Here is a 24,188-nt window from a genome sequence, read left to right on the forward strand (position 1 = left end):
CTGGAGACAAATGAAAATGGAAACACATGATCTGAAATCTACGGGATGCAGCAAAAGCAGTTCTAAGAGGGAAGTTTGTAGCAATACAAGCCTACCTCAAGAAAAATCTTGAGATATTCCTTTTATTGGAATATGGGCCTTGAATGCTATAAATTTCCCTCAAACTATTTTTTTTAATTAATTTATTTATTTATCTTTGGCTGTGTTGGGTCTTTGTTGCTGTGCACGGGCTTTCTCTAGTTGCGGCGAGCTGGGGCCACTCTTTGTTGCGGTGCACGGGCTTCTCATTGCAGTGGCCTCTCTTGTTGCAGAGCACGGGCTCTAGGCACACAGGTTACAGTAGTTGTGGCTTGCCGGCTCTAGAGTGCAGGCTCAGTAGTTGTGGCTCACCAGCTCTAGAGTGCAGGCTCAGTAGTTGTGGCGCACAGGCTTAGCTGCTCCGCGGCATGTGGGATCCTCCCGGCCCAGGGCTTGAACCCGAGTCCCCTGCACTGGCAGGCGGATTCCCAACCACTGCACCACCAGGCAAGCCCTCCCTCAAGCTACTGCTTTAGCTGCAACCCCAACATTTTGCTGTGTTCTACTTTCATTTTCAGTTAGTTCAAAATGCTTTCTAATTTTAATTTTGATTATTTTTCTGGGATCCATGGATTATTTAGATATGTTATTTGGTTTCCAAACGTTTGGAAATTCTCCAAGATCTTTCTAATATTGGTTTCTAATTTAGTTCCATTGTGTCAAAGAAAATACTTTGTACGAATTAAATTCTTTTAAATGTATTCAGACTTGTTTCCTGGTCCAGGATATAGTCTATCCTGGTAAATATTCAATGAATACTTGAAAAGAATGTGTCTTCTGCTGTTTGGGGGTTGAGGGTTTTTAATATGCCAATTAGGTAAAGTTGGCTGGTAGTGTTATTCAAGTCTTCTCTATATTTACTGATTTTCTGTCTACTTATTCTATCAATTATTGAGAGAGGGGTATTAAAATATCCCACTATAATAAGGGATTTGTCCATTTCTCCCTGCAGTTTTATCAGATTTTACTTCATAAGGTTTGAGGTTCTCTTATTTGGTGCATAAATGTTTAGGATTGTTATGTCTTCTTGACAAATTGACTCATTTATCATTATGAAATTACCTTCTTTATTCCTAGATATATTCTTTGCTCTAAAATTTACTTTTTCTGATATTAATGTAGCCACTCCAGCTTAATACTCTGTTCATTTTTTAAACCCTTTTTTCTTTCTATTCTTTTTTGATAGTTTCTATTGCTCTTGCTTAACAGGCACTATTGTTTCTTCTGCTATGCCTAATCAGACGTAAATCCATCAAAACATAGTTTTCACATTTAGAAATTTAATTTGTGTGAGTTTCATATTTTCCATGTCTCTCCTTAACCTGTTCATGCTTTCCTCTACTCCTTGGACATATGGAATATAGTTACAGTAACTGTTTTAATGCCCCTGTCTACTAAGTCTATCATCTGCATCACCTGGTGTCTTTTCCAATTATTGTCATTTTCCTCATAATAGGTCATATTTTCTGCTTCTTTCCAGGCTTGCTAACATGTGATTGGTTTACCCTGTTAAGTGCTGGATATTCTTCCATTCCTTTAAATACTCTTGAGCTTTATGCAGTTAAGATGCAGTTAAGTTACTTGGCAATAGTTTGATCCTTCAGACTTGCTTTTTAAGTTTCATTTGGTAGGAGCAGGGCAGCCTTTAGTCTAGGGCTTATGTTACCTCACTACTGAGGCAATACCTTTCTGAGTACTACAACCAACATCCAGTAGAGTAGAAGGTTTTTTCCCTGTGGCTGGTGAGAACGTGAACTATTCCCGGCCCTGTGTGAACTTCCAAGTGTTGTTCTGCCTGCTCCTTTCTGGTGGTTCTTTCCCTGCCCTCGGTTAGAATCATAAGCATGAAATTAATGCTCAGCTGAAGACCTGAAGGGGATCCTCTGCAGGTCTCTAAAGCCTCTCTGTCCAGCTCGTTCCTCTCCAGTTCTCTCCCCTGAAAATCCTAGCCTTCCCAAATTCACAACTCTGCTCCCTCATTTCAGGGAGACCACTGGTGTCTACCTGGGTTACTTCTCCCTGTATTGCAACCTGGAAACTGGCTCCGGGCAGTAAACTGGTCAAATGGATCACCTTGTGTCTATTCTCTTGGGAGTCACTGTCCAATGTCCAATGTCTGTTTTACATATTCTGTAGGGGTGTTTAAATTCAAGGTGGCTAAGTGGATTCTGTCCCTGTGTTTGTTTTCAAGTTAATGCTATAAATAATCAAAAAGAAAAAAGCCTGTAACTTGAGATGCTTAAAATCTAGCATGGAAAAGACTCACCTCTCCTGACAGTGGAAATTTTCCAACAGAAACAGAACCCCATTTTCCTAACAGCAACGCAGAACAGAATAAATTCATTCTGAATGCCGTTATGACTACCAAGCCAAAAAAATTTCTTAAGAAAAGATTTCTTAAATTGGGATTTACTGTAAACAAATCCTACTCACTTACTGTCCCAAGTGGTAATTACATCACATGCCTACCTCACCCTCTGTAATTCTCTCTACATGGCAGTTCTGTCAGATGCTGCAGGAGGAATGCCGTAGCCTTAGGCTTTCCCATTTGCACAGATGTTTCTAGTTTCCCAACAACACAATATGATGTCCAGAGGCTAAAATGACTGTGAGGAGCCTTGCCAAACATAAGGCTCTACACTGCAAAGTGGTGTAACAAGAAGCAAACTGCTTTCCAAGGAGCACTTTGCTGCACAGAAAAGAGTTCTAAATTATTTCTGCAAGTAAGAGAAGTCCCATAATCTGGCATTTGATGATCCTCCTGTACCACGGTGGGAATGAACTTTCCAGGGAAATCTTTCCTTTAACAAAGACAAATGACAACAAAAATCTGAGGTAACGTCTGTAGGTAAATTCAAAGAGAAGGTCAGAAAAAGTTGATTTTCTTCCACAGTTTCATATGTCCCACCTGGACATTTCCTATATGCACATCAACTTAATCACTGATGTAAGCTGGGCCCTCATATTATTTTATAGAAGGGGAATGGTAACAATAAATGTCAAGAAGGTGCCAGAAGCTCCAAAGCATTTAGGAGTCTTCTTGGCTTTCCTACAATTTTCATTTGTCCAACAACTTACCATTTCTACTCACAAATGTCTGCTTTCTAGAACTGCGGTAGGGAGTGTACTGGGTGTGGGGGAAATGTCCTGTCAGGCAAGTAAGGCCAGATTGAGATCCAACCAGGAAGTACCCAAAGGTTGTTTTCAGGGTCTCTGAGTCTCACATGACCTTCAAATTCCTTCTTCATTCCCCCTTTCCTCTCCTTTAAGACCTAACTTCCTCCCCCCACACCCATCTCCTGATCCAGCTATCTCCCGGACAGCTCTCCATGCTCTATACAAGGGTTACTCAAAGTATCATCTGTTACCAGTTCACAAAGAGAGAAGAAGAAATTGAGGGTAAGCATTTGGAAACTTTTACAGTAATTTATAGAGTAATTTTAAATCAGTTGAATGTAACAACAAAATACTAGGGCTTGTATTTTGCACTTTTCTTTTTCTAATACTTTATTTTTATTTTACAAAAGTAACTATCTACATGAAAGGATATACCATGTTCTTGTATTAGAAAAATCAATATTGCCCAAATGACTATACTACCCAAGGCAATCTATAGATTCAATGCAATCCCTATCAAATTACCAATGGCATTTTTCACAGAACTAGAAAAAAAATTCTAAAGTTTAAACGGAAACACAAAAGACCCCAAATAGACAAAGCAATCCTGAGAAAGAAAATTGGAGCTGGAGGAAATCAGACTCCCGGACTTCAGACTATACTACAAAGCTACAGTAATCAAAACAGTATGGTACTGGTACAAAAGCAGAAATATAGATCTATGGAACAGGACAGAAAGCCCAGAAATAAATTCACACACCTGTGGTCAACTAATCTATGACAAAGGAGGCAAGAATATACAATGGAGAAAAGACAGCCTCTTCAATAAGTGGTGCTGGGAAAACTGGACAGCTACATGTAAAAAAATGAAATTAGAACACTCCCTAACACCATACACAAAAATAAACTCGAAATGGATCAAAGACCTAAATGTAAGGCCAACACTATGAAACTCTTAGAGGAAAACATAAGCAGAACACTCTTTGACATAAATCACAGCAATATCTTTTTTGATCCACCTCCTAGAGTAATGAAAATAAAAACAAAAATAAACATATGGACCTAATTAAACTTAAAAGCTTCCACACAGCAAAGGAAACCATAAACAAACAAAAAGACAACCCTCAGAATGGGAGAAAATATGTGCAAGCAACTGACTAGGGATTAATCTCCAAAATATACAAACAGCTCATGCAGCTCTATGTCAAAAAAACCAACAACCCAATCCAAAAATGGGCAGAAGATCTAAATACATATTTCTCCAAAGAAGACATACAGATGGCCAAAAAGCACATGAAAAGATGCTCAACATCACTAATTATTAGAAAAATGCAAATCAAAATTACAATGACGTATCACCTCACACCGGTCAGAATGGCCATCATCGAAAAGTCTACAACAATAAATATTGGAGAGGGTGTGGAGAAAAGGAAACCCTCCTACACTGTTGGTGGGAATGTAAATTGGTACAACATTATGGAAAACAGTATGGAGGTTCCTTAAAAAACTAAAAATAGAACTACCATATGATCCAGCAGTCCCACTCTTGGGCATATATCTGGAGAAAACCATAATTTGAAAAGATACATGCACCCCAATGTTCATAGCAGCTCTATTTACAAAAACCAAGACATGGAAGCAACCTAAATGTCCATCTACAGATGAATGGATAAAGATGTGGTATATATATACAATGGAATATTACTCAGCCATAAAAGAGTGAAAAATGCCATTTGCAGCAACATGGATGGACCCAGAGATTATCATGCTAAGTGAAGTAAGTCAGATGGAGAAAGACAAATATCATATGATATCGCTTACATGAGGAATCTAAAAAAATGATACAAATGAACTTATTTACAAAACAGAAATAGAGTCACAGATGTAGAAAACAAACTTATGGTTACCAGGGAGGAGGGGAGGAGGGATAAATTAGGAGATTGGGATTGACATATACACACTACTATATATAAAACAGATAAATAATAAGGACCTACTGTATAGCACAGGGAACTCTACTCAATACTCTGTAATGACCTATATGGGAAAAGAATCTAAAAAAAGAGTGAATAGGGACTTCCCTGGTGATCCAGGGGTTAAGACTCCATGCTCCCAATGCAGGGGGCTCAGGTTCAATCCCTGGTCAGGGAACTAGATCCCGCATGCTGCAACAAAGATCCCACAAGCAGCAACGAAGATCCCCCATGCCGCAACTAAGACCCAGTGCAGACAAATAAATATTTAAATGTTAAAAAAAAAAAAAGAGTGGATATATGTATAACTGATTCACTTTGCTGTACAGCAGAAAATAACACAACACTGTAAATCAACTATACTCTAATAAAAATAAAAATAAAGTAACTATCTATAACAATTTGGAAATTATAAAAGGAAAAGAAACCTGGTGCTTCACCATAGAGAGTTTGAGAAGCACTGCTCTATGTGTTTCCCTTTCATCAAAACCAGTGCCAATGCCCAAGAGCACCTATTAGAGAGGAAATGAATATAGGCTGGAGGGGGAGAGGTCAGCTGCTCCCACATCAGGAGACAGCCTGTGACCCATGTGGCCACAGGTTCTGCATTGAGTTTTGGCTTCAGGAACTGCTGCTTAGTCTGATTGAAAATAAAGTAGCATAATACCATCTCACAGATTTCTGCTGTTTCAAACACTATGCTCTAAAATTGGATAAAGTCTAGGTAATAAAGCCCCATACATTGCCCAAATGAAGTCTGTAAGTCATCACTTGAGAATTAAAACCTGGACATTCTCAAACTCTTCCAAAATATAGCAGAGGGAGGAACACTCCCAAACTCCTTCTACGAGGCCACCATCACCTTGATACCAAAACCAGACAAGGATGTCACAAAGAAAGAAAACTACAGGCCAATATCACTGATGAACATAGATGCAAAAATCCTCAACAAAATACTAGCAAACAGAATCCAACAGCACATTCAAAGGATCATACACCATGATCAAGTGGGGTTTATTCCAGGAATGCAAGGATTCTTCAATATACGCAAATCTATCAATGTGATAAACCATATTAACAAATTGAAGGAGAAAAACCATATGATCATCTCAATAGATGCAGAGAAAGCTTTTGACAAAATTCAACACCCATTTATGATAAAAACCCTGCAGAAAGTAGGCATAGAGGGAACTTTCCTCAACATAATAAAGGACATATATGACAAGCCCACAGCAAACATCATCCTCAATGGTGAAAAACTGAAAGCATTTCCACTAAGATCAGGAACAAGACAAGGTTGCCCACTCTCACCACTCTTATTCAACATAGTTTTGGAAGTTTTAGCCACAGCAATCAGAGAAGAAAAGGAAATAAAAGGAATCCAAATCGGAAAAGAAGAAGTAAAGCTGTCACTGTTTGCAGATGACATGATCCTATACACAGAGAATCCTAAAGATGCTACCAGAAAACTACTAGAGCTAATCAATGAATTTGGTAAAGTGGCAGGATACAAAATTAATGCACAGAAATCTCTGGCATTCCTATATACTAATGATGAAAAATCTGAAAGTGAAATCAAGAAAACACTCCCATTTACCATTGCAACAAAAAGAATAAAATATCTAGGAATAAACCTACCTAAGGAGACAAAAGACCTGTATGCAGAAAATTATAAGACACTGATGAAAGAAATTAAAGATGATACAAATAGATGGAGAGATATACCATGTTCTTGGATTGGAAGAATCAACATTGTGAAAATGACTCTACTACCCAAAGCAATCTATAGATTCAATGCAATCCCTATCAAACTACCAGTGGCATTTTTCACAGAACTAGAACAAAAAATTTCGCAATCTGTATGGAAACACAAAAGAGCCCGAATAGCCAAAGCAATCTTGAGAACGAAAAAAGGAACTGGAGGAATCAGGCTCCCTGACTTCAGACTATACTACAAAGCTACAGTTATCAAGACAGTATGGTACTGGCACAAAAACAGAAAGGTAGATCAATGGAACAGGATAGAAAGCCCAGAGATAAACCCATGCACATATGGACACCTTGTCTTTGATAAAGGTGGCAGGAATGTACAGTGGAGAAAGGACAGCCTCTTCAATAAGTGGTGCTGGGAAAACTGGACAGGTACATGTAAAAGTATGAGATTAGATCACTCCCTAACACCATACACAAAAATAAGCTCAAAATCGATCAAAGACCTAAATATAAGGCCAGAAACTATCAAACTCTTAGAGGAAAACATAGGCAGAACACTCTATGACATAAATCACAGCAAGATCCTTTCTGACCCACCTCCTAGAGTAATGGAAATAAAAACAAAAATAAACAAATGGGACCTAATGAAACTTCAAAGCTTTTGCACAGCAAAGGAAACCATAAACAAGACCAAAAGACAACCCTCAGAATGGGAGAAAATATTTGCAAATGAAGCAACCGACAAAGGATTAATCTCCAAAATTTACAAGCAGCTCATGCAGCTCAATAACAAAAAAACAAACAACCCAATCCAAAAATGGGCAGAAGACCTAAATAGACATTTCTCCAAAGAAGATATACAGACTGCCAACAAACACATGAAAGAATGCTCAAATCATTAATCATTAGAGAAATGCAAATCAAAACTATAATGAGGTATCATCTCACACCAGTCAGAATGGCCATCATCAAAAAATCTAGAAACAATAAATGCTGGAGAGGGTGTGGAGAAAAGGGAACACTCTTGCACTGCTGGTGGGAATGTGAACTGGTACAGTCACTATGGAGAACAGTATGGAGGTTCCTTAAAAAACTACAAATAGAACTACCATATGACCCAGCAATCCCACTACTGGGCATATACCCTGAGAAAACCGAAATTCAAAAAGAGTCATGTACCAAAATGTTCATTGCAGCTCTATTTACAATAGCCCGGAGATGGAAACAACCTAAGGGCCCATCATCGGATGAATGGATAAAGAAGATGTGGCACATATATACAATGGAATATTACTCAGCCATAAAAAGAAACGAAATTGAGCTATTTGTAATGAGGTGGATAGATCTAGAGTCTGTCATACAGAGTGAAGTAAGTCAGAAAGAAAAAGACAAATACCGTATGCTAACACATATATATGGAATTTAAGAAAAAAAAAACGTCATGAAGAACCTAGGGCTAAGGCAGGAATAAAGACGCAGACCTCCTAGAGAACGGACTTGAGGTTATCGGGAGGGGGAAGGGTGAGCTGTGACAGGGCGAGAGAGAGTCATGGACATATACACACTAACAAACGTAGTAAGGTAGATAGCTAGTGGGAAGCAGCCACATGGCACAGGGATATTGGCTCGGTGCTTTGTGACAGCCTGGAGGGGTGGGATAGGGAGGGTGGGAGGGAGGGAGATGCAAGAGGGAAGAGCTATGGGGATATATGTTTATGTATGACTGATTCACTTTGTTATAAAGCAGAAACTAACACACCATTGTAAAGCAATTATACCCCAATAAAGATGTTAAAAAAAATAAAAACCTGGACATACATATTATTTGAGAAAGGAAGAAAAAAAAACAATAACCTAAAGGCCCAACAAGAGTAAATAGCTAAGCAAAGCAATCAATACCTGGTACAGCAGCTGGATTGAATACCATCAGGTAGACAGCAAACTGAACAGGATGAAAACTACACAGAAACTTAGAAATGTGTGCAAAATAATACGCCTCTATTAATTGTAGCAATGTTTATAATGGTAAAAAAAATAGAAAACGTATATTAAACAAAGGCCCATCAATAGAGAAAAGGCTGAACGATGTAGACAATGCCCTTGCTTCAAAAACTGAGTTAGATCTCTCCTCACTGTCCTGAAGGGATTTCACAGCATTCTGAAAAGGAAAAAAGCAAGATGCAAAGAAGTATTTGTATGTAGTGTCCCAAGTTTTTTAAATGGGGGAAAAAAGGTCTGTGTATATACCGGAGGTGAGGTATTATTTTAAATGATTATTAGAGGATGGAAGAAGGTATAAAGGCTACCCTCTGGTTGTTAAGATTAGCTACTTGGTGTCTGGGTGGAAGGATCAAGAAAAAAATGGGATCAAAGCAAGCCTCCTTCAAAGTTTCCATAACTTTTAATACAAGATGCTATGCTGTTTATGTAAAATTTTATATATGAGCATATGTGTACATATCTATCTCTATCTCTCTAGCAAGAGCTGTTAAAGAACAGTCACCGAAGATATGGTGGTTATCTAGGGCGGAGAGGGGGGATTCCTAGTGATTTTTATTTTCTTCTTTGTATGTTTTTCTTTTGTTTGAATGTTTACAATAACCAGGTATTATTTATATAATAAGAAAAAAACAGCAAAGCTACAACATACATACATCTTAGATGCTCTCCTCATTTCCCACCTCTAACCCATATATTTCCCTCAAGTCAGGTCCCTTCCTCCCAGGCCCTTCCACACCAACTTAGTTCTGGCTCTCATTGTTCCTAATAACTCCTGTTAGGCCCCTTGCCTCAGTCTCTCCCCTCTCCCGTCAGTCCTCCGCATGGAAGCCAGAGTGACCTTTCAAGAATGCCTATCTGGGGCTTCCCTGGTGGTGCAGTGGTTGAGAGTCCGCCTGCCAATGCAGGGGACACGGGTTCGTGCCCCGGTCTGGGAAGATCCCACATGCCGCGGAGTGGCTGGGCCCATGAGCCATGGCTGCTGGGCCTGCACGTCCAGAGCCTGTGCTCCACAACAGGAGAGGCCACAACAGTGAGAGGCCCGCGTACCACAAAAAAAAAAAAAAAAAGAATGCCTATCTGTCCATGATACTTCCCTGCCTGACCCTCTTCTAGAGCTGCTCAATGCCCCAGGCAACAATTCTCAACAGGAGTTACACTCAGTAATCTTCAACACTGCATTTTACAACCTTGTCCACCTCCCCCTGCTCTTCCACGGCATGACTTGCAGCTCCTGGCTTACCCCCGTCCTTTCATTCTTCCCTGCCTACCCCTCCCACCTGCCCATCAACTCATGCAACACCCAAACGTCGTTCCCTTCTGCAACCACTTCAGCACTTCTCCTCCTGTCTTCCCAGAGTACTCAGTGCTCTGTACACACTTTGTGATAGCACTGAGATCATTCTTTTTAGCGAATTTGTTTTCTCTCTCTCTCTATGAGCCATGGGAGGGCAGGAATACATATATACTCAACATCTTTAGTGAATGAATGAATGAAATGAATGAATAAATGAACTTGTAAAAGCAGAACCCAAAATAGTAAATATAAATGCATGTTAACCATGTAAAAGGTCCGTATAAACACTGAAAAGGGGCTGAAAGTCCAGTTATAAAATACATCAGTCATGGGGATATAATGTACAGCATGGTGCGATAGTTAATAATGCTGTATTGCATATTTGAAAGTTGCTAAGAAAGCAGATCTTAAAAGTTCTCATCACAAGAAAAAAGTTTTCTTAACTATGTATGGTGATGGGTGTTGACTTATTGTGATCATTTCTCAATATACACAAAATTCAAATCATCTGGGACTTCCCTGGTGGCGCAGTGGTTAAGAGTCCACCTGCCAATGCAGGGGACACGGGTTTGAGCCCTGGTCTGCAAAGATCCCACATGCCACGGAGCAACTAAGCCCGTGCACCACAACGACTGAGCCTGCGCTCTAGAACCCGCGAGCCACAACTACTGGAGCCCATGTGCCACAACTACTGAAGCCTGCGTGCCTAGAGCCCGTGCTCCACGGCAAGGGAAGCCACCACAATGAGAAGCCGCACACCACAACAAAGAGTAGCCCTCGCTCGCTGCAACTAGAGAAAGCTCTCATGCAGCAACGAAGACCCAATGCAGCCAAAAATAAAGAAAGAAAGAAATAAAAATAAATTTATAAAAAAATTCAAATCATTTATGTTGTATACCTGAAACTAATACAGTGTTATATGTCAATTACATCACAATGAAATAAATTAAAATGTCAAAAAAAGAAAAAAGGATGAGAGGTAAACATTTTGAAGTTCGTTTTTTCCTTTTCCAGTAGAGTGGTTTCAGCTACTTTTTAAATTACTACCAGTAATTCACCCAACGAATAATTCATATTCAAATTACCAAAAGTTAACTACAGTTTAAATGCCTATAAAATAAAACAGAAAAGTCCGAAAAAAGCCATTTTCCCCTTTTTAAATAAAATACGAAATTCAGAAAAAAAAAAAAAAAAAAGAAAGAAATTCAGTACTCCTCAACACCATGCCAGCTCTAGAAACAGCATCTCTCCCCCATAAAACATGGCCCAGCTGTGTGGTTACTTACTGGAGTTGAGGAGGATCATGGCCTTGACACAGAGATATTCTTTGTGTTGGAGTTTTAACTCGCGAAACCTTGAAGTCGTTGCCAGGAGCATGTCAAAGATTTCCAGAATTCCTTCTACACATTTCCCTTCATCCCTACAAAAGTCCATTTAGAAATGTAAGGAACATACAGCTTCCGGTAACCATCGAAAGCAATAAGGAGTATTTTCTTTTTAATCTCAAGTTTCATCTTGTACACCCTTTAACTATAACAAGATAGTAATAAGACCACATCCAGAAATGTGAAATTACTAGAATTATTTTTATATAAGGAAGACAGGGCATTTCCTAGAAGTCCATAAAGCAAACATTTGAATATATACTCTTTAGGCAACAGTGTGCACTGGAAGTACATTTTCCTCCTACCTATTCACCAAATGTTTTCTTAAAGGAATACCATTTCTGTTCATTATTTTTGATCTAAACTATGTCAGCCAACCAGCCCTCAATATGACACATATTACTAAAATGATACAGTCCATGTTCTCATCAAAAAACTCTGAAGTATTAATGAGAAAAGACTGAACATTACAGAAGCAAATATCCTAAGAAGAAATATTACTTTATATCTAGGGCTTAACTCTCACATCCTGGTGGTCAACTAGAAACTGGTGGGGAAACTAAGAGACATTTAAATGCAGTCTGAAGAAAAGCTAATATGACATACAAAGAAATCACAATTACAGAAGATGGATTAGAATCAGGAAAGGAAGGTAGAAATGGAGACATGGTAATTTTGATGTGCCAAAGATTATTTTTAAGCAAAAGTTTTAGACAAACTTTGGACTATGTAATCGAGATTCTTTTGAGCACTCCTTACGGAAATGAATGTTTAAGCATACTTTTGAAGTAAATTACTTGAACTGTACCTAGAAAATACCAGCTTCAATTCACTCCAGCCAGACACACATTATTCCACCTCACTGCTCCAAAAACAACTTCCATTATCATCAGTCATAGAGCTACTGGAAGTCCTTGACAAGCAAGCAGTTAAATGATTTCGCCACGAAACATTCATTTGCTTCTAAAAGCCTGCAGTACACAGCAAAGGGCAGCTATGGTGGCCATAAGTTTCTGCAAGTTTCATTTTCAGTCTCTGTAGCAGCCCCTGAAGGGGACCTGAGATCTTCAAAGAACACTGGCTGGTCCCTCCTCCTTCTCCCAACCCCAAGCCAGCACATTTCCAGTGATGGTAGTAGTTGGAGAAAGGGCCTCTGTAGAGTTCAAATGAACTGGCACCAGTGGGTACTACCAATCCTGCTAAAGCCTTTCCTATTTGGTGCTATGCTTGGATGCCCGCTTACCAGGATCCTGAAGTCCACAGCGTTCACACCCCCGCAAGCTCACTACACAAAGCTACAAGTATGCAAACTGCGCACACTGGCAAACAAGCGCAGTAACTTTGGAAACCAGTTTAGACTTCCTGAAAGCGCACAGGTTAAGTGATAAAATGTCAGTGCCCCCTAGAAGTCACTCCTAAGGGAAAGGCCACTTTGGAGAATCAGAGCCCTGGGCAAAGGGTGCCAAAATCTATAGGAAAGGCCCAGCCCTCCATATGCCATCCGCCCACCTCCCCTGCTCTGGGCTTTCCCAGGCAGCCTGCTGCTAATGTCCAGTAAGGACATGCATGCCCTGCACATAGCAGAGGCACACGAAATACTTATTCACTTGAATGCCCCTCAAGCCAATCATCAAATCACTCAGCCTAGGACAATTAATTATTGGAAACTGTAATTGGTGGGTTTAAGGACATCTGATACTGAGAAAAGCTAGTTTTAAAATATCTCTGGGGGCAAAAACAAAAAATCCAACAAGTCCTGCATTGACAATTTAATAGTTTGGTTCTTTACTCTTTTGTGAGACTCAGAGGTGGGGTCACGGGCACATGTGTGCATGCACACACACAGGCACGCACACACACACACCTCCCCAAGTAGTACGATAAGGGGACTCATTTGAAATCAATCCTATTTTGCAGAAGCTGCCACCTGTGCCTAAAAACACATCTCTAAATACTGAAGTTAGCACCATTTCCTCATCGAAATACATACCATTTAAAATGTAAATTCATATTTCAAAAATGGAGGTGGAGGGACTTCCCTGGTGGTCCAGTGGGTAAGACAGGGGGCCCGGATTCCATCCCTGGTCAGGGGAACTAGATCCCGCATGCCACAACTAAGAGTCCGCATGCCGCAACTAAGACCCGGTGCAGCCAAAATAAATAACTAAATTTTTTTTTTTTAATGGAGGTAGAGTTTATATTTCAGGGTATCTTAGGCCTTGATAAATGCTGCAGCTCAAAGTAATCAGAACATATGTACCGCATGGAAAAAGTGAATTTCTCAACCAGTTGTAAAGAGCAAGGTCTGATTGCTTTCTCCAGCAGGTGTGAGAGCCAACCATCTCATTCAAGGGGTGGCAAGGTTACAATATTTTTATTCACTTCACAGGATGTAGAAAACAAATACATTTCTAGAAAATAAATGAGAAATATAGGGGCAATAAGGTACAATATCTTATAAAGGACACCCTAATAGAGTTCTACTTTAAAATGAGTTATACAGAACAGAGTGAGGAAGGACTTTACAATCAATGAGACCTATTTCATTTATTCTGTAAGTAACTATGATTGACACTGAATTACGAGTAAGAAATTAAGACAGGTTTAAAAGATCTGAATTCAACCTAGTGGGTATATGATTTGGATGTTAAAATACTGAAACAATATATCAATCAAACCAAACTACTCATGGAAATTTACTTTTACACTCCATTTCCCCAAAAACCAGTGCTAAATAAAAATAAAAGTAGTAGTTCCATGTGGACTATCTTATATTTGATAACCACTCCCTTTATAAAAGAAAAATATTCTGTTTGATACCAAGGACAACGTGTTGAAAGAGTGGGCTTCCCTTTGGGGTTCACTGTTTTGTACTGGCATATATATATATCCGCTGGCAGCACACATGTGGCTAATAGACCACAGTTTGTCTGTCTTTGTGTGGGTGGCAATAGGGTTGGGAGAGCTTAGCACATGGGAAGGACTTAAATATTGAACTCAGGTGAAATGATCTGAGTACAAAAGGGAAATACAAATTCAGAAGTGAAAATTCTGTCAGTCTCTTGAAGAAAGTTCAATATACAAATACCTGAGGTGAATGCAAACTCAGTACATTTACACTTGTGAGTCCACAGAACTCCATAAACATCCACTTCCTCTGACTTTTTAATAACATTTGGCAGTTTCCTATTGATGCTAAGGACACATAATGTCTTAGCATATATGATGTTCTGAGCAAGTAGAAGTTCAGATTCTGTGGTAGATCTTCACATGAATTGGGATTCTAGTGATTACTAAAAGAACTACCTTGTTAGAAATAAGCTGAGATACCCGGATTTTCCTCTCATCCTCAGTAGGTTCAAGTTTTCTCGCTGCAGAAGCCTCAACAAGAATAAAGGGAAACAAATTATAGTCTCAGTCTCCACAAATAAATAGGCTAATTTAATTGTATTCACTGCTTACATGGTCATACCACCACTTAAAGGAACTCTGACAGGACAATCTACCAAAAGACAATTATTTTCATGTAGTGTGAAAATTATTTATTCACGTTGCAAAAAAGATTCACAATAGAACACGTTTATGGTGCATGATCCCTGACTTTTGGAATAAGTCACATTTTGAACATTTTTGAATAAGCAGCTCCTCCAGAAACATACCCATTACATTAAAATGTATTTATCTGTATAACAGATGCACTAAGAGTCTCGGAATTGAAATTCTATACTTTACAGAGTGCTCAAATCAAGTAGGGACTGCAACAAAAAATAACCACTAGTAGGCACTCCAAAAAAATGCCTGTTCAATGTGAATGCATTTATAATTCCTAAGAACTCCTCTTTCATCCTCAAATATACTCAATTTCTATGTTGTAAAAAATAACACACCCAAATATTTATAAAGTAATGTGAGTCTATTAAAATAACATATAAGAAAAATTACTTTTTTTTTTCTTCTATTACTTAACCAGCAGGTAAGCCTAAAATTTATCTGGGATTGGTGTCAGTTTACAGTAATTTATATACACATGGGAGTTAAAGGACCTGCACAAAGAGGTAAGTTAGTTGTACTAAAAACCAGGAATGAAATAGTCACTGAAAATAAACACTAAATGTGGCATCAATTTTAGAAATCAAGGCAAAAAATAAAATAACACAGTCCCAAAGTCTGCAAATTTATTGGTTCACCAAAGGATAGAACTTCTTCCTAGCACTAACTTCTAGGGAATTTTGTGTGTATATTTGTGTGTGTGTGTGCCTTTAAATGCCAAGTGGAATATAATGAGTGAATGAATGAATGAATGAATGAGACTGATGGCTTGGCTGGGTGCTTGGCCTTGCAGCCTGCCTCGCAACATGGTACCCTGAGATGAGGAGGAGCAGGCTTCTGAGGTGCACAGAGAGTGAAACAGAGTTGTTCTGAGATAAAAGAATAAAGTAGAAAGTTACTTTGCCTTTTGGCCTCCTCCTCTTTCCTCTTCCAGTTCTCTATCCCGCTGGGAGGCATGTACTGTTGTAGGTAAGAGTGTGAACTTCACAGCCAGCCCCTGTGCCCAGCTGCATCACTTGCTAACTGCAGGTAAGTTACCTACCTCCTGTTTCCATATCTGAAGGACAGGGATAATAATGGTGCTTACCCATAAAGGGCTGTTGTGAAGATGAAATGACTTAACACATATCAGTGCTTAAGATGGTGCCTGGAAGCCAATAAGTTAGCTATTTTGATTGCTACTGAAGGGTCTGGGCTTCCAGAACCTCCCTCTGGGCTTGCTCCTAGTGGAGCCACAGTCCACGCTCCAGCTCTTCCCAACGGCCCTGTTCTCCACCAACACACCTCTGTTACTTAGAACAGTGTTGTCAATGCTGTCATCCATGACAACAGACAGAATGGGTGCTAATTCCCTGGGCTATTACTTTTCATCTGAGCAAGATGTGCATGGGGATCTTCTGATGATCTAAAGAGGCAATGCCAAGGGGCAGATCCTTTCCATTCATAACACTAGGCATCCTTCTTTGTGCACAGAGTCAAATGTGACTGAATATTCAACACTAGCACTTTTTTCAATATAAGGAATGTGGAAATCAATTTCCATGGAGATTTTCAAACTGTTCAAATTTACCCCAAGAAAGCATTCTACTTTTCTCCTAAAAAGCCTGAGTGTTGTACATTCCAGCTTTCCCTCCACGAACAGTTCACCTAAGTCAATTAAAAATTGGTTCCTTTTCTGCACCATCTTTAAAAGAAAACTAAATGCAACCAAGTTATCACATTAACACTATCGTTCCCCAGTTTCCGTTAGCTTTCATCTGGTTTTAATAACCATTCGTTCCACGGCTATTGCCAAAAATGCTATATAGTACATGTAGTTAGAGTGAGTTAAAGCATGTTAAAATAAACTTGGTAGATTTGTAAGAATTTCATCACCTGTGCAAATAGCTGGTGATGTACAGGGTCCCTTCCAGTGGAAAAAACAGCAGGACAGCTTAAAATTATAACCTGAAAATGGAGTTTTTTAGTGCAGAAAAATCTAAGTTGACGTGTACACTTAGTGGCCATATACCCTGCAGGACACAGCCCCCCTGTTGTGGTCTGGCCAGTGAATGCTGCCACACTGAAAGAATAGGTAAGAATGAGTCACAAGACACTTAATCATTGTGCCCATGCTCTTTTCATTCTAAGAAAAGGTAAGAATGAGTCACAGGACACTTAATCATTGTGCCCATGCTCTCCTTCTTGGGTTCTTGACCCAGTGAAGGAACTCATGACATTATCCTCCTCTTACCTGCCCTCTCAGGAGTAAGGTTTTAATTGCAGAACCCAGGACTTTGTTCCCACTTCACTCAGCGCCTCACTCAAACCAGTCGGAGAAGAAACACAAAGTATTTTTTCTCACCTGTCCAGAACGAGGTCTGGAGCAAAGATGAGCTTGCCGGGGTGGTCGATGGAGCGCCACATCAGCCCCACCATGAGCACCTCCAACCAGCAGCTCTCCAAGAGCCGCACTTGGTCGTACAGGCTGAGCTCCACGAAGCCTGGGGAAAGCAAGAGGCCGTGAGCACACCCCACCCTCCTCCTCAGCTCCCCCGTTCCATAAAAACAGAAGAGCAATCATACAGGGCGGGGTGGGGGGAGTCAACATTTTAAAGACATTGCTAAATGCTGACAAGTGAGAAAATCTTGAACTCAAAGTGAGTACTCACTATTTTCTAGTCTCAAACCCCTTCTAGAGAGAAATGTACTTCATTCAGAATTTCTAAAGGACTGTCACCTGGGCTTATACAGCTCCCCAGACAGATGCTAGGGAAGAACAGAAAGCTGACCCTGACCTTTGTTGGTTATATCCTAATAATCCCTCTGCACTACTGAGAAAGACAGAGCTCAGTTGCCAGTCAGAGGGGCTGCCAATATGGCCCAGCCCATGACTGGGGCCAGGAGGAGTGGGGGGATGGGAGAGTGGGGGTGCGGATGGGAGGCTTGCAGAGAGAGCAGGGCCAACCTCTGCAGAAAGTCAGAGCTCCGGCTGAAAGAGTTTCTTCAATTTCTTAACATTTCCCATCTAGCGTTAGAATCATTCTTCTGAGTAGGTGTGCTGTCTCTAAGCTACTGTACGCTGAAGAGGATAGGTAACAACTGAAACAGGTCCCTAAGGGAGGTGAGCACTTCAGAAGCAGAGATCACCGGTGCTTCCTCCGTAAGCCACCATAAGAGGAGGAGGCAGTATAATATAAGTATAGTAAATATAAACAAATGGCCTTGGAGTGCAATGCATTCTGCTTAGAACCCTGCTCGGCCTCATCCCAGCTAGTTACTTAATCTCCTATGAAGTCTTTGTTTTCTTACAGGAAAAATGGGGGCAACAAGGCCTATCTCTGAGAATTTCCAACAGCTAGGATCTCTCATCATCCTCATTTCACAGATGAGGAAACTACGGCACAGAGAACACACATGGTTCAAATCTTTGAACGATTATAACACAAATCTGCACAAAGGAGAATTTAATAGAGTAATGAATGGAAAGATGGATAAATCCTTTCCAAAGCCACATTCTACACTCAGTTCCAGTTCCTGATATGTGTACACGTTTCAATCTCACCCACAGTTATAGTCAATAAGCCTACCCAAAGGAAATCAAGCTTTTCATACTTGTAGATATTCAGCAAAACCAAGGGTAGGTGATATTCCAATTTTTTTTGGTTTAGACAATGACTATATTAGCTGAAAAAGGGGGGGGGGGAAATCCCACAGCTTCAGACCATGCCTAAGCTTTCTGAAAATTTTCCAAAATACCAGGCTTGAAGAGGGACTAATGCAGCTTAAGAGTTTGGTTTTAAAGAAGCTGCACAGCTCTCAGGAGTAATTAATTTCACCACTACTCTCCACGTGGGATCTTGAAAACTAGGCTTGGAATATACGTAGAGCAAAAGCTAGAGGAAATTGCGTCAGTATTGTCTCCTATGGGAAAGAGCTGAGAATAAAACAGCATTCTGGCAAAGGTGAAGATGCTAGACTATCAAAACCAAAGCGGAAAACCCGGAAATTCTCAGAAAGCTCAGAAGCAAACAAATGACCCCTATGGATACTATTACCTGAGGCTCTTACACCCAGATGCTCTGTCACCTAGCTTCATGCCCCCTTCTCAATCTTTAAAATGTGCTTAATGCAGTTGCTGACCTCCAGGCCATGGAAATTGTCCCTAGTGGCTTAGAACTTGGAGAGAGACCTCATTTCTTAGACAAATGTATAGACGTACATGGAGAAGCCCTTCCAGGGGAATGGTGGGTTGCTGTCATTCTATGTTAGAATCCTTGATTCATTCTTTCACAGAAACACCAATTCAAATAATAATTAGATGGTGACAATGCAGTATATGTTACAAACTGGTCTTGGAAAGTGGACACATTATAGGATGGAAAATGAATGTTCTAAATGACAATTTACGAATAACCAAACCCATTTTTAAGTCTATCAAGTTAAAAAGCATTCCAGGTTTATTGATGATTCATGTTACTTCTACAGCTGATTTACTCTATTTATCCACATATATACTGATTCTTTCTCTATTGGAACAAAATTTTACAGTTCCTATTTAGCATCTGAGAAACGTTTCACTTTCATACTGGTCATACTGAGCCCCACCCCTCCTCCCAAGGTGAGAAGTCCACAGCCAAGAGATGGGTTAAGGTGGAGCCCAGATCCCTTCCTTTTTAGACCATGTTCCAGGTCCCAGGACCCTAGAATTTCCTGCCTAAATGGCCTCATATCCACTTCCAGAGCCTGGCTGGGTCTCTTCCCTGGGTCCTTCGTCCCAGACCAGATCTAGGCATGAGACGTGGCCAACAGGCTAGTGTCTGTAGGAGATGTGGACAGGTAGAATGGAGTGTGTGCAAGGTGGTGTGGGATGGATCCAGGAGTGGGAGAAGAAGGCAAGGAGTCAGGAAGAGAAGGGGTCCACCATATACAACTCTTTCTGCACTGCCATGTCTGGTACAGAACTCAGAGGAATTCAAGAATTCTAAACTGGAACCTGGTCTTCCAGGACGTGTTAAAGGCATACATGTCAAAATAGGAAGAAAGAACATATTTCTTTTAAAGGTTATAAATCAAGCTCTCAGACTGCTAAATACCCAAGACACAATGTGGATCTCCATTTTGTATTCTTGCCCCATAAATGTTAGAGGCGGTCCTTTCCACAAATAAATTTAAAGCTAAGACCCAGAAAGCCCTACCCGGAATTTTCTTGGCCCAGCCGATCATGTGTACCAGTTCCTTGTCAGCCAGCTTGGTCAGGGACATCATCATGGAGGCCTCGGTGAAGGGCGTGCTGGGGCGGCTCACGAGCACGTGGGGCGGCTCGGCCTCGAGGAGTGTGAGCACCAGCTGCTCTGGGCTCAGGGCACTCAGCAGCAGCTCCTTCACGCGGGTCACGTGCCCACCATTTTTCTTGGCTTTGCTCAGGCAGTGCAGCTGCTCATCAGAATTTCTCTGCCTTCGAACTACGCGGTACCCACACCTTTCTCTCCGGGAGCCTAAAGCAGAGAGCAGATGATAACACACTGCTTTCCCATCTCTTCTCCAACCCAGCAGTCAAGTTCCCCCAGTCGCCAGGGTAAAAATGAAGCAGTGATATCACTGGAAGACCTGAGTCTATTCACAGAATGTGCCTTAGAACAGGAGCCTGACTTTTATTTCTGGGGCACGTACTAAAGATTATTATATTTGTGACTGACTGTACTGGCAAAATCAGTAATGACTTTTTAGGGACAATAGCCCAAATGATGTTTAGGTTTCCACTTCAAGGTCATCTATTCCATTTCTAAATCTAAATCCATTTCTCTTTTAAAGAGTGCTGGTATACCTCAGTTTCCAAACCATGAAATTAGAAATCTTCTTCAGGAAGAAGATAAGGAAAAGTTAGGAACTGATTATAAATAATGCACTTTTAATAATACATCCTTAAATTCTTTTGCGTGTGTGTGTGTCTGTGTATTCTTTTTACATACTTAACACAAATAAGTTTATTTCAAACAATAAAGTAATTGAAAAAATCTGGAAAATATAGACGATCACAAATTTTGGCTTAAAGTCAGTTTTCTTTTAATGCTTTTATACTTTTCCATATTTTGTATACAACTTTAGGACATACATAGTGTATGTATATATGTGTGTATATATATAATTGTATAACCTCCCTTTTCTTTTTTTATTAAAAATGTATCATTTTATAACAATTAAAAAATCTGTATAGCATTCTGTTCTATGAGTATAGCACCACTTATTTAAAGTGTCCCCTGTTGATGGAACTCTAGGTTGGTTCCAATTTCTTTGCTACTATATTACACATTACAATGAAAATGCATCTTTGTACCTGTATCCAATTACTCCCTTATAATAAACAGAAAGAAGTCAAGTTGCTGAACCAAGTTGCTCGTTTAAATTAAAATTTACAATTTTGATACATATTGATAGATTGCCCTTCAAAACTATTTTAAAATTTATAATCTAAATAATACTTTAAGGGCTACCTATTTTCTTATAACACCACTGGACATTAAAAATCATTTTTAATCTTTGCTAATCTGGCAAGTGACTAAACAGTCTCATTTTACTTTGTATTTTTTCAATTACTAGCAAGGTTGACTAAAATGTTTGCCCTTCATTTTCTCTTACTTGTATATTGCATATTTGCTTCTTTTGCTCTTTATCTCCTTAATTACCTATAAAGGCTCTTTATATAGGAATGATAACTTTTGTTGTATTCAATATTTGTCTTAGCTGTTAATATATCTTTTAACTCTGCTCATGGTGTCTTCTGTCATAAGAAGATTTAGTACATAGTCACATCTGCCTTTTTGTTTCACATAAAGATTACACAAATATTCTCCTATATCTTTTTTAAACACTTTTGTGGTTCAAACCTATTTGAAATTTTATGTATGCTTCTATTATGTCATATTGATATTTCATGTTATGTTTTTCCAAATGGATGTACAACTTTCCACATACCATTTATTAAATAAGCTTTTCCCATTGATTTTTATAAAATGCCTTGTCATTTAATAAATAATTGTGTATAAAAGTATCTTCTTCCAGATTTTCTACACTTTTTCATAGATCTATTTTTCTATTCCTGTGCTGGTACCAAAACGTTTCAGTTACTGTAAGTTTATATAGCAGAACACAATGGGATAATATCTTTAAGAAAGAAGCTTTCAGGCTTCCCTGGTGGCTCAGTGGTTAAGAATCCACCTGCCAATGCAGGGGACATGGGTTCAAGCCCTAGTCCAGGAAGATCCCACGTGCCGCAGAGCAACTAAGCCCGTGTGCCACAACTACTGGGCCTGTGCTCTAGAGCCCATGAGCCACAACTACCAATGCCTGTGAGCCACAACTACTGACCCCGTTAGCCACAACTACTGAAGCCCATGTGCCTAGAGCTCATGCTCCACAACAAGAGAAGCCACCACAATGAGAAGCCTGGGCACCACAATGAAGAGTAGCCCCCGCTCGCCACAACTAGAGAAAGCCCGCGCGCAGCAACAAAGACCCAACTAGCCAAAAATAAATTACTTAAAATAAGTAAATTTTAAAAAAAAAAGAAAGAAGCTTTCAATTCAGAATTATATTCCCAGCTAACCTATCATTCAAGAGTGAGGATAAATTAAACGTATTTTCAGTTTAAAAAGATTGGGAACATATATCACTCACAGCCCCTTTGAAATAAATACTATGTTCTTTGGGATGGAGAAAAATGAACTGAAGGAAGCAAAGAAAGTCAAGAAGCAGTGGTAAGAAACTAAACTGGTAAATATGTGAGTAAATCTGAAAAACACTGAATAAAATAATAATAATTTTTCGAGGTACAGAAACAAGGTAGAACCAAAATACCAGACAATAACATATAAGATGAGAGAGGAATAATTTTGACTAGAATATTCGAAAAATTTTTATTTAGGAAGAGAGATATCTATTAGAGTGGCTTGATTCTAAAATTAATCAGGAATGCATGCTAAAAATAGAAATAGTGTCACTAAAAGAATTAAAACAGAATGTATGATTTCCAAACTGGCAGAAGAGAAAAAAGAAACCAGGAAAATATGATCAACTCCAAAAAGGAAAAAAAGTAGAAAATATGTGATTTTTTTTAAAAAGCACAAAATAAGATGATAGAAATGAACCCAAATACTAACGATCACAATAAACATAAACAGACTAAATTAATCAATTAAGAGCAACTCTGAGATCAGACATATTTTTTAATCTAGACATAGACTGGTTATAAGGAATACATCTAACATGCAGAAAAACTGAGAGTAAAGGGGTAGAAGAAGATACAACGGCAAAAATTAACCAAATAAATTGGAGTCACTATCAATATCAGACAAAATAAACTTAAAGGCAAAAATCATTATTAAGGTCTCATAAGTAGATTATAAAAGGAAGGTAAATAATTCTAAGCTCATATACATCAAAACAACAACAAGAAAACACAGCCTACAAACAAAATGCCAAAAAGTGATTGAAAGAAAAAGAGAAATTGACAAATACACTAATACCAATATAATGGGATGTTTTACTGTATCTCTCTCAGAAACTAACAAAATAGATGGGGAAAAAGAATATAGAACATTTGAACTGCACAATTAAGAAGCTTGAGCTATAAAAGCTCATGGAATTTGCAAAAATTATCACATAACAAGTCATTAATAAAACTTTAACTAAAACTGATATCATATAGATCATATTCTCTGACCACAATAAAAATAGAAATCAGTAACAAAAATATAACTTCCAAAGTCCTAGGAGCACAAAATATTTCTAAATATTCATTGGTTAAAGACAAAAATGTAAGATGGAATTAAAAAAGACATAAGTCGGGCTTCCCTGGTGGCGCAGTGGTTGAGAGTCCGCCTGCCGATGCAGGGGACACGGGTTCGTGCCCCGGTCCGGGAAGATCCCACATGCCGCGGAGCGGCTAGGCCCATGAGCCATGACTGCTGAGCCTGCGCGTCCAGCGCCTGTGCTCTGCAACGGGAGAGGCCACAACAGTGAGAGGCCCGCGTACCACAAAAAAAAAAAGACATAAGTCAAGATATTGTTAGCATGGGCACAACATTTATATGAATCTTC

At 39.4% G+C, this 24,188-nt stretch overlaps 1 protein-coding gene across 12 annotated transcripts in view; it reads right to left on the reverse strand.

Annotated features, from left to right (window-relative positions):
• Positions 1–24,188, reverse strand: part of ESR2 (estrogen receptor 2) — an 84,178-nt gene that overhangs the window by 26,857 nt on the left and 33,133 nt on the right. For 9 of the 12 annotated variants that reach the window (XR_007475730.1, XR_007475729.1, XR_004481794.2 and 6 more), the window contains 4 exons: positions 20,288–20,587; positions 17,455–17,593; positions 14,868–14,942; positions 11,463–11,596 (listed from right to left, as the gene is read on the reverse strand). Coding sequence is in view for 6 of the 12 variants with exons in the window: in XM_049706390.1 (XP_049562347.1) it covers positions 11,463–11,596; positions 14,868–14,942; positions 17,455–17,593; positions 20,288–20,587 (648 nt within the window). In the remaining 6 variants the exon portion in view is untranslated. Of the gene's footprint in view, positions 1–11,454; positions 11,597–14,867; positions 14,943–17,454; positions 17,594–20,287; positions 20,588–24,188 lie in introns of those variants that run through there. The other 3 variants (XM_049706391.1, XM_033422991.2, XM_049706392.1) reach the window with 3 other exon arrangements.

The sequence above is a fragment of the Orcinus orca genome, chromosome 2 (assembly GCF_937001465.1).
Source record: "Orcinus orca chromosome 2, mOrcOrc1.1, whole genome shotgun sequence".
NCBI classification, from domain to species: Eukaryota; Metazoa; Chordata; class Mammalia; order Artiodactyla; family Delphinidae; genus Orcinus; species Orcinus orca.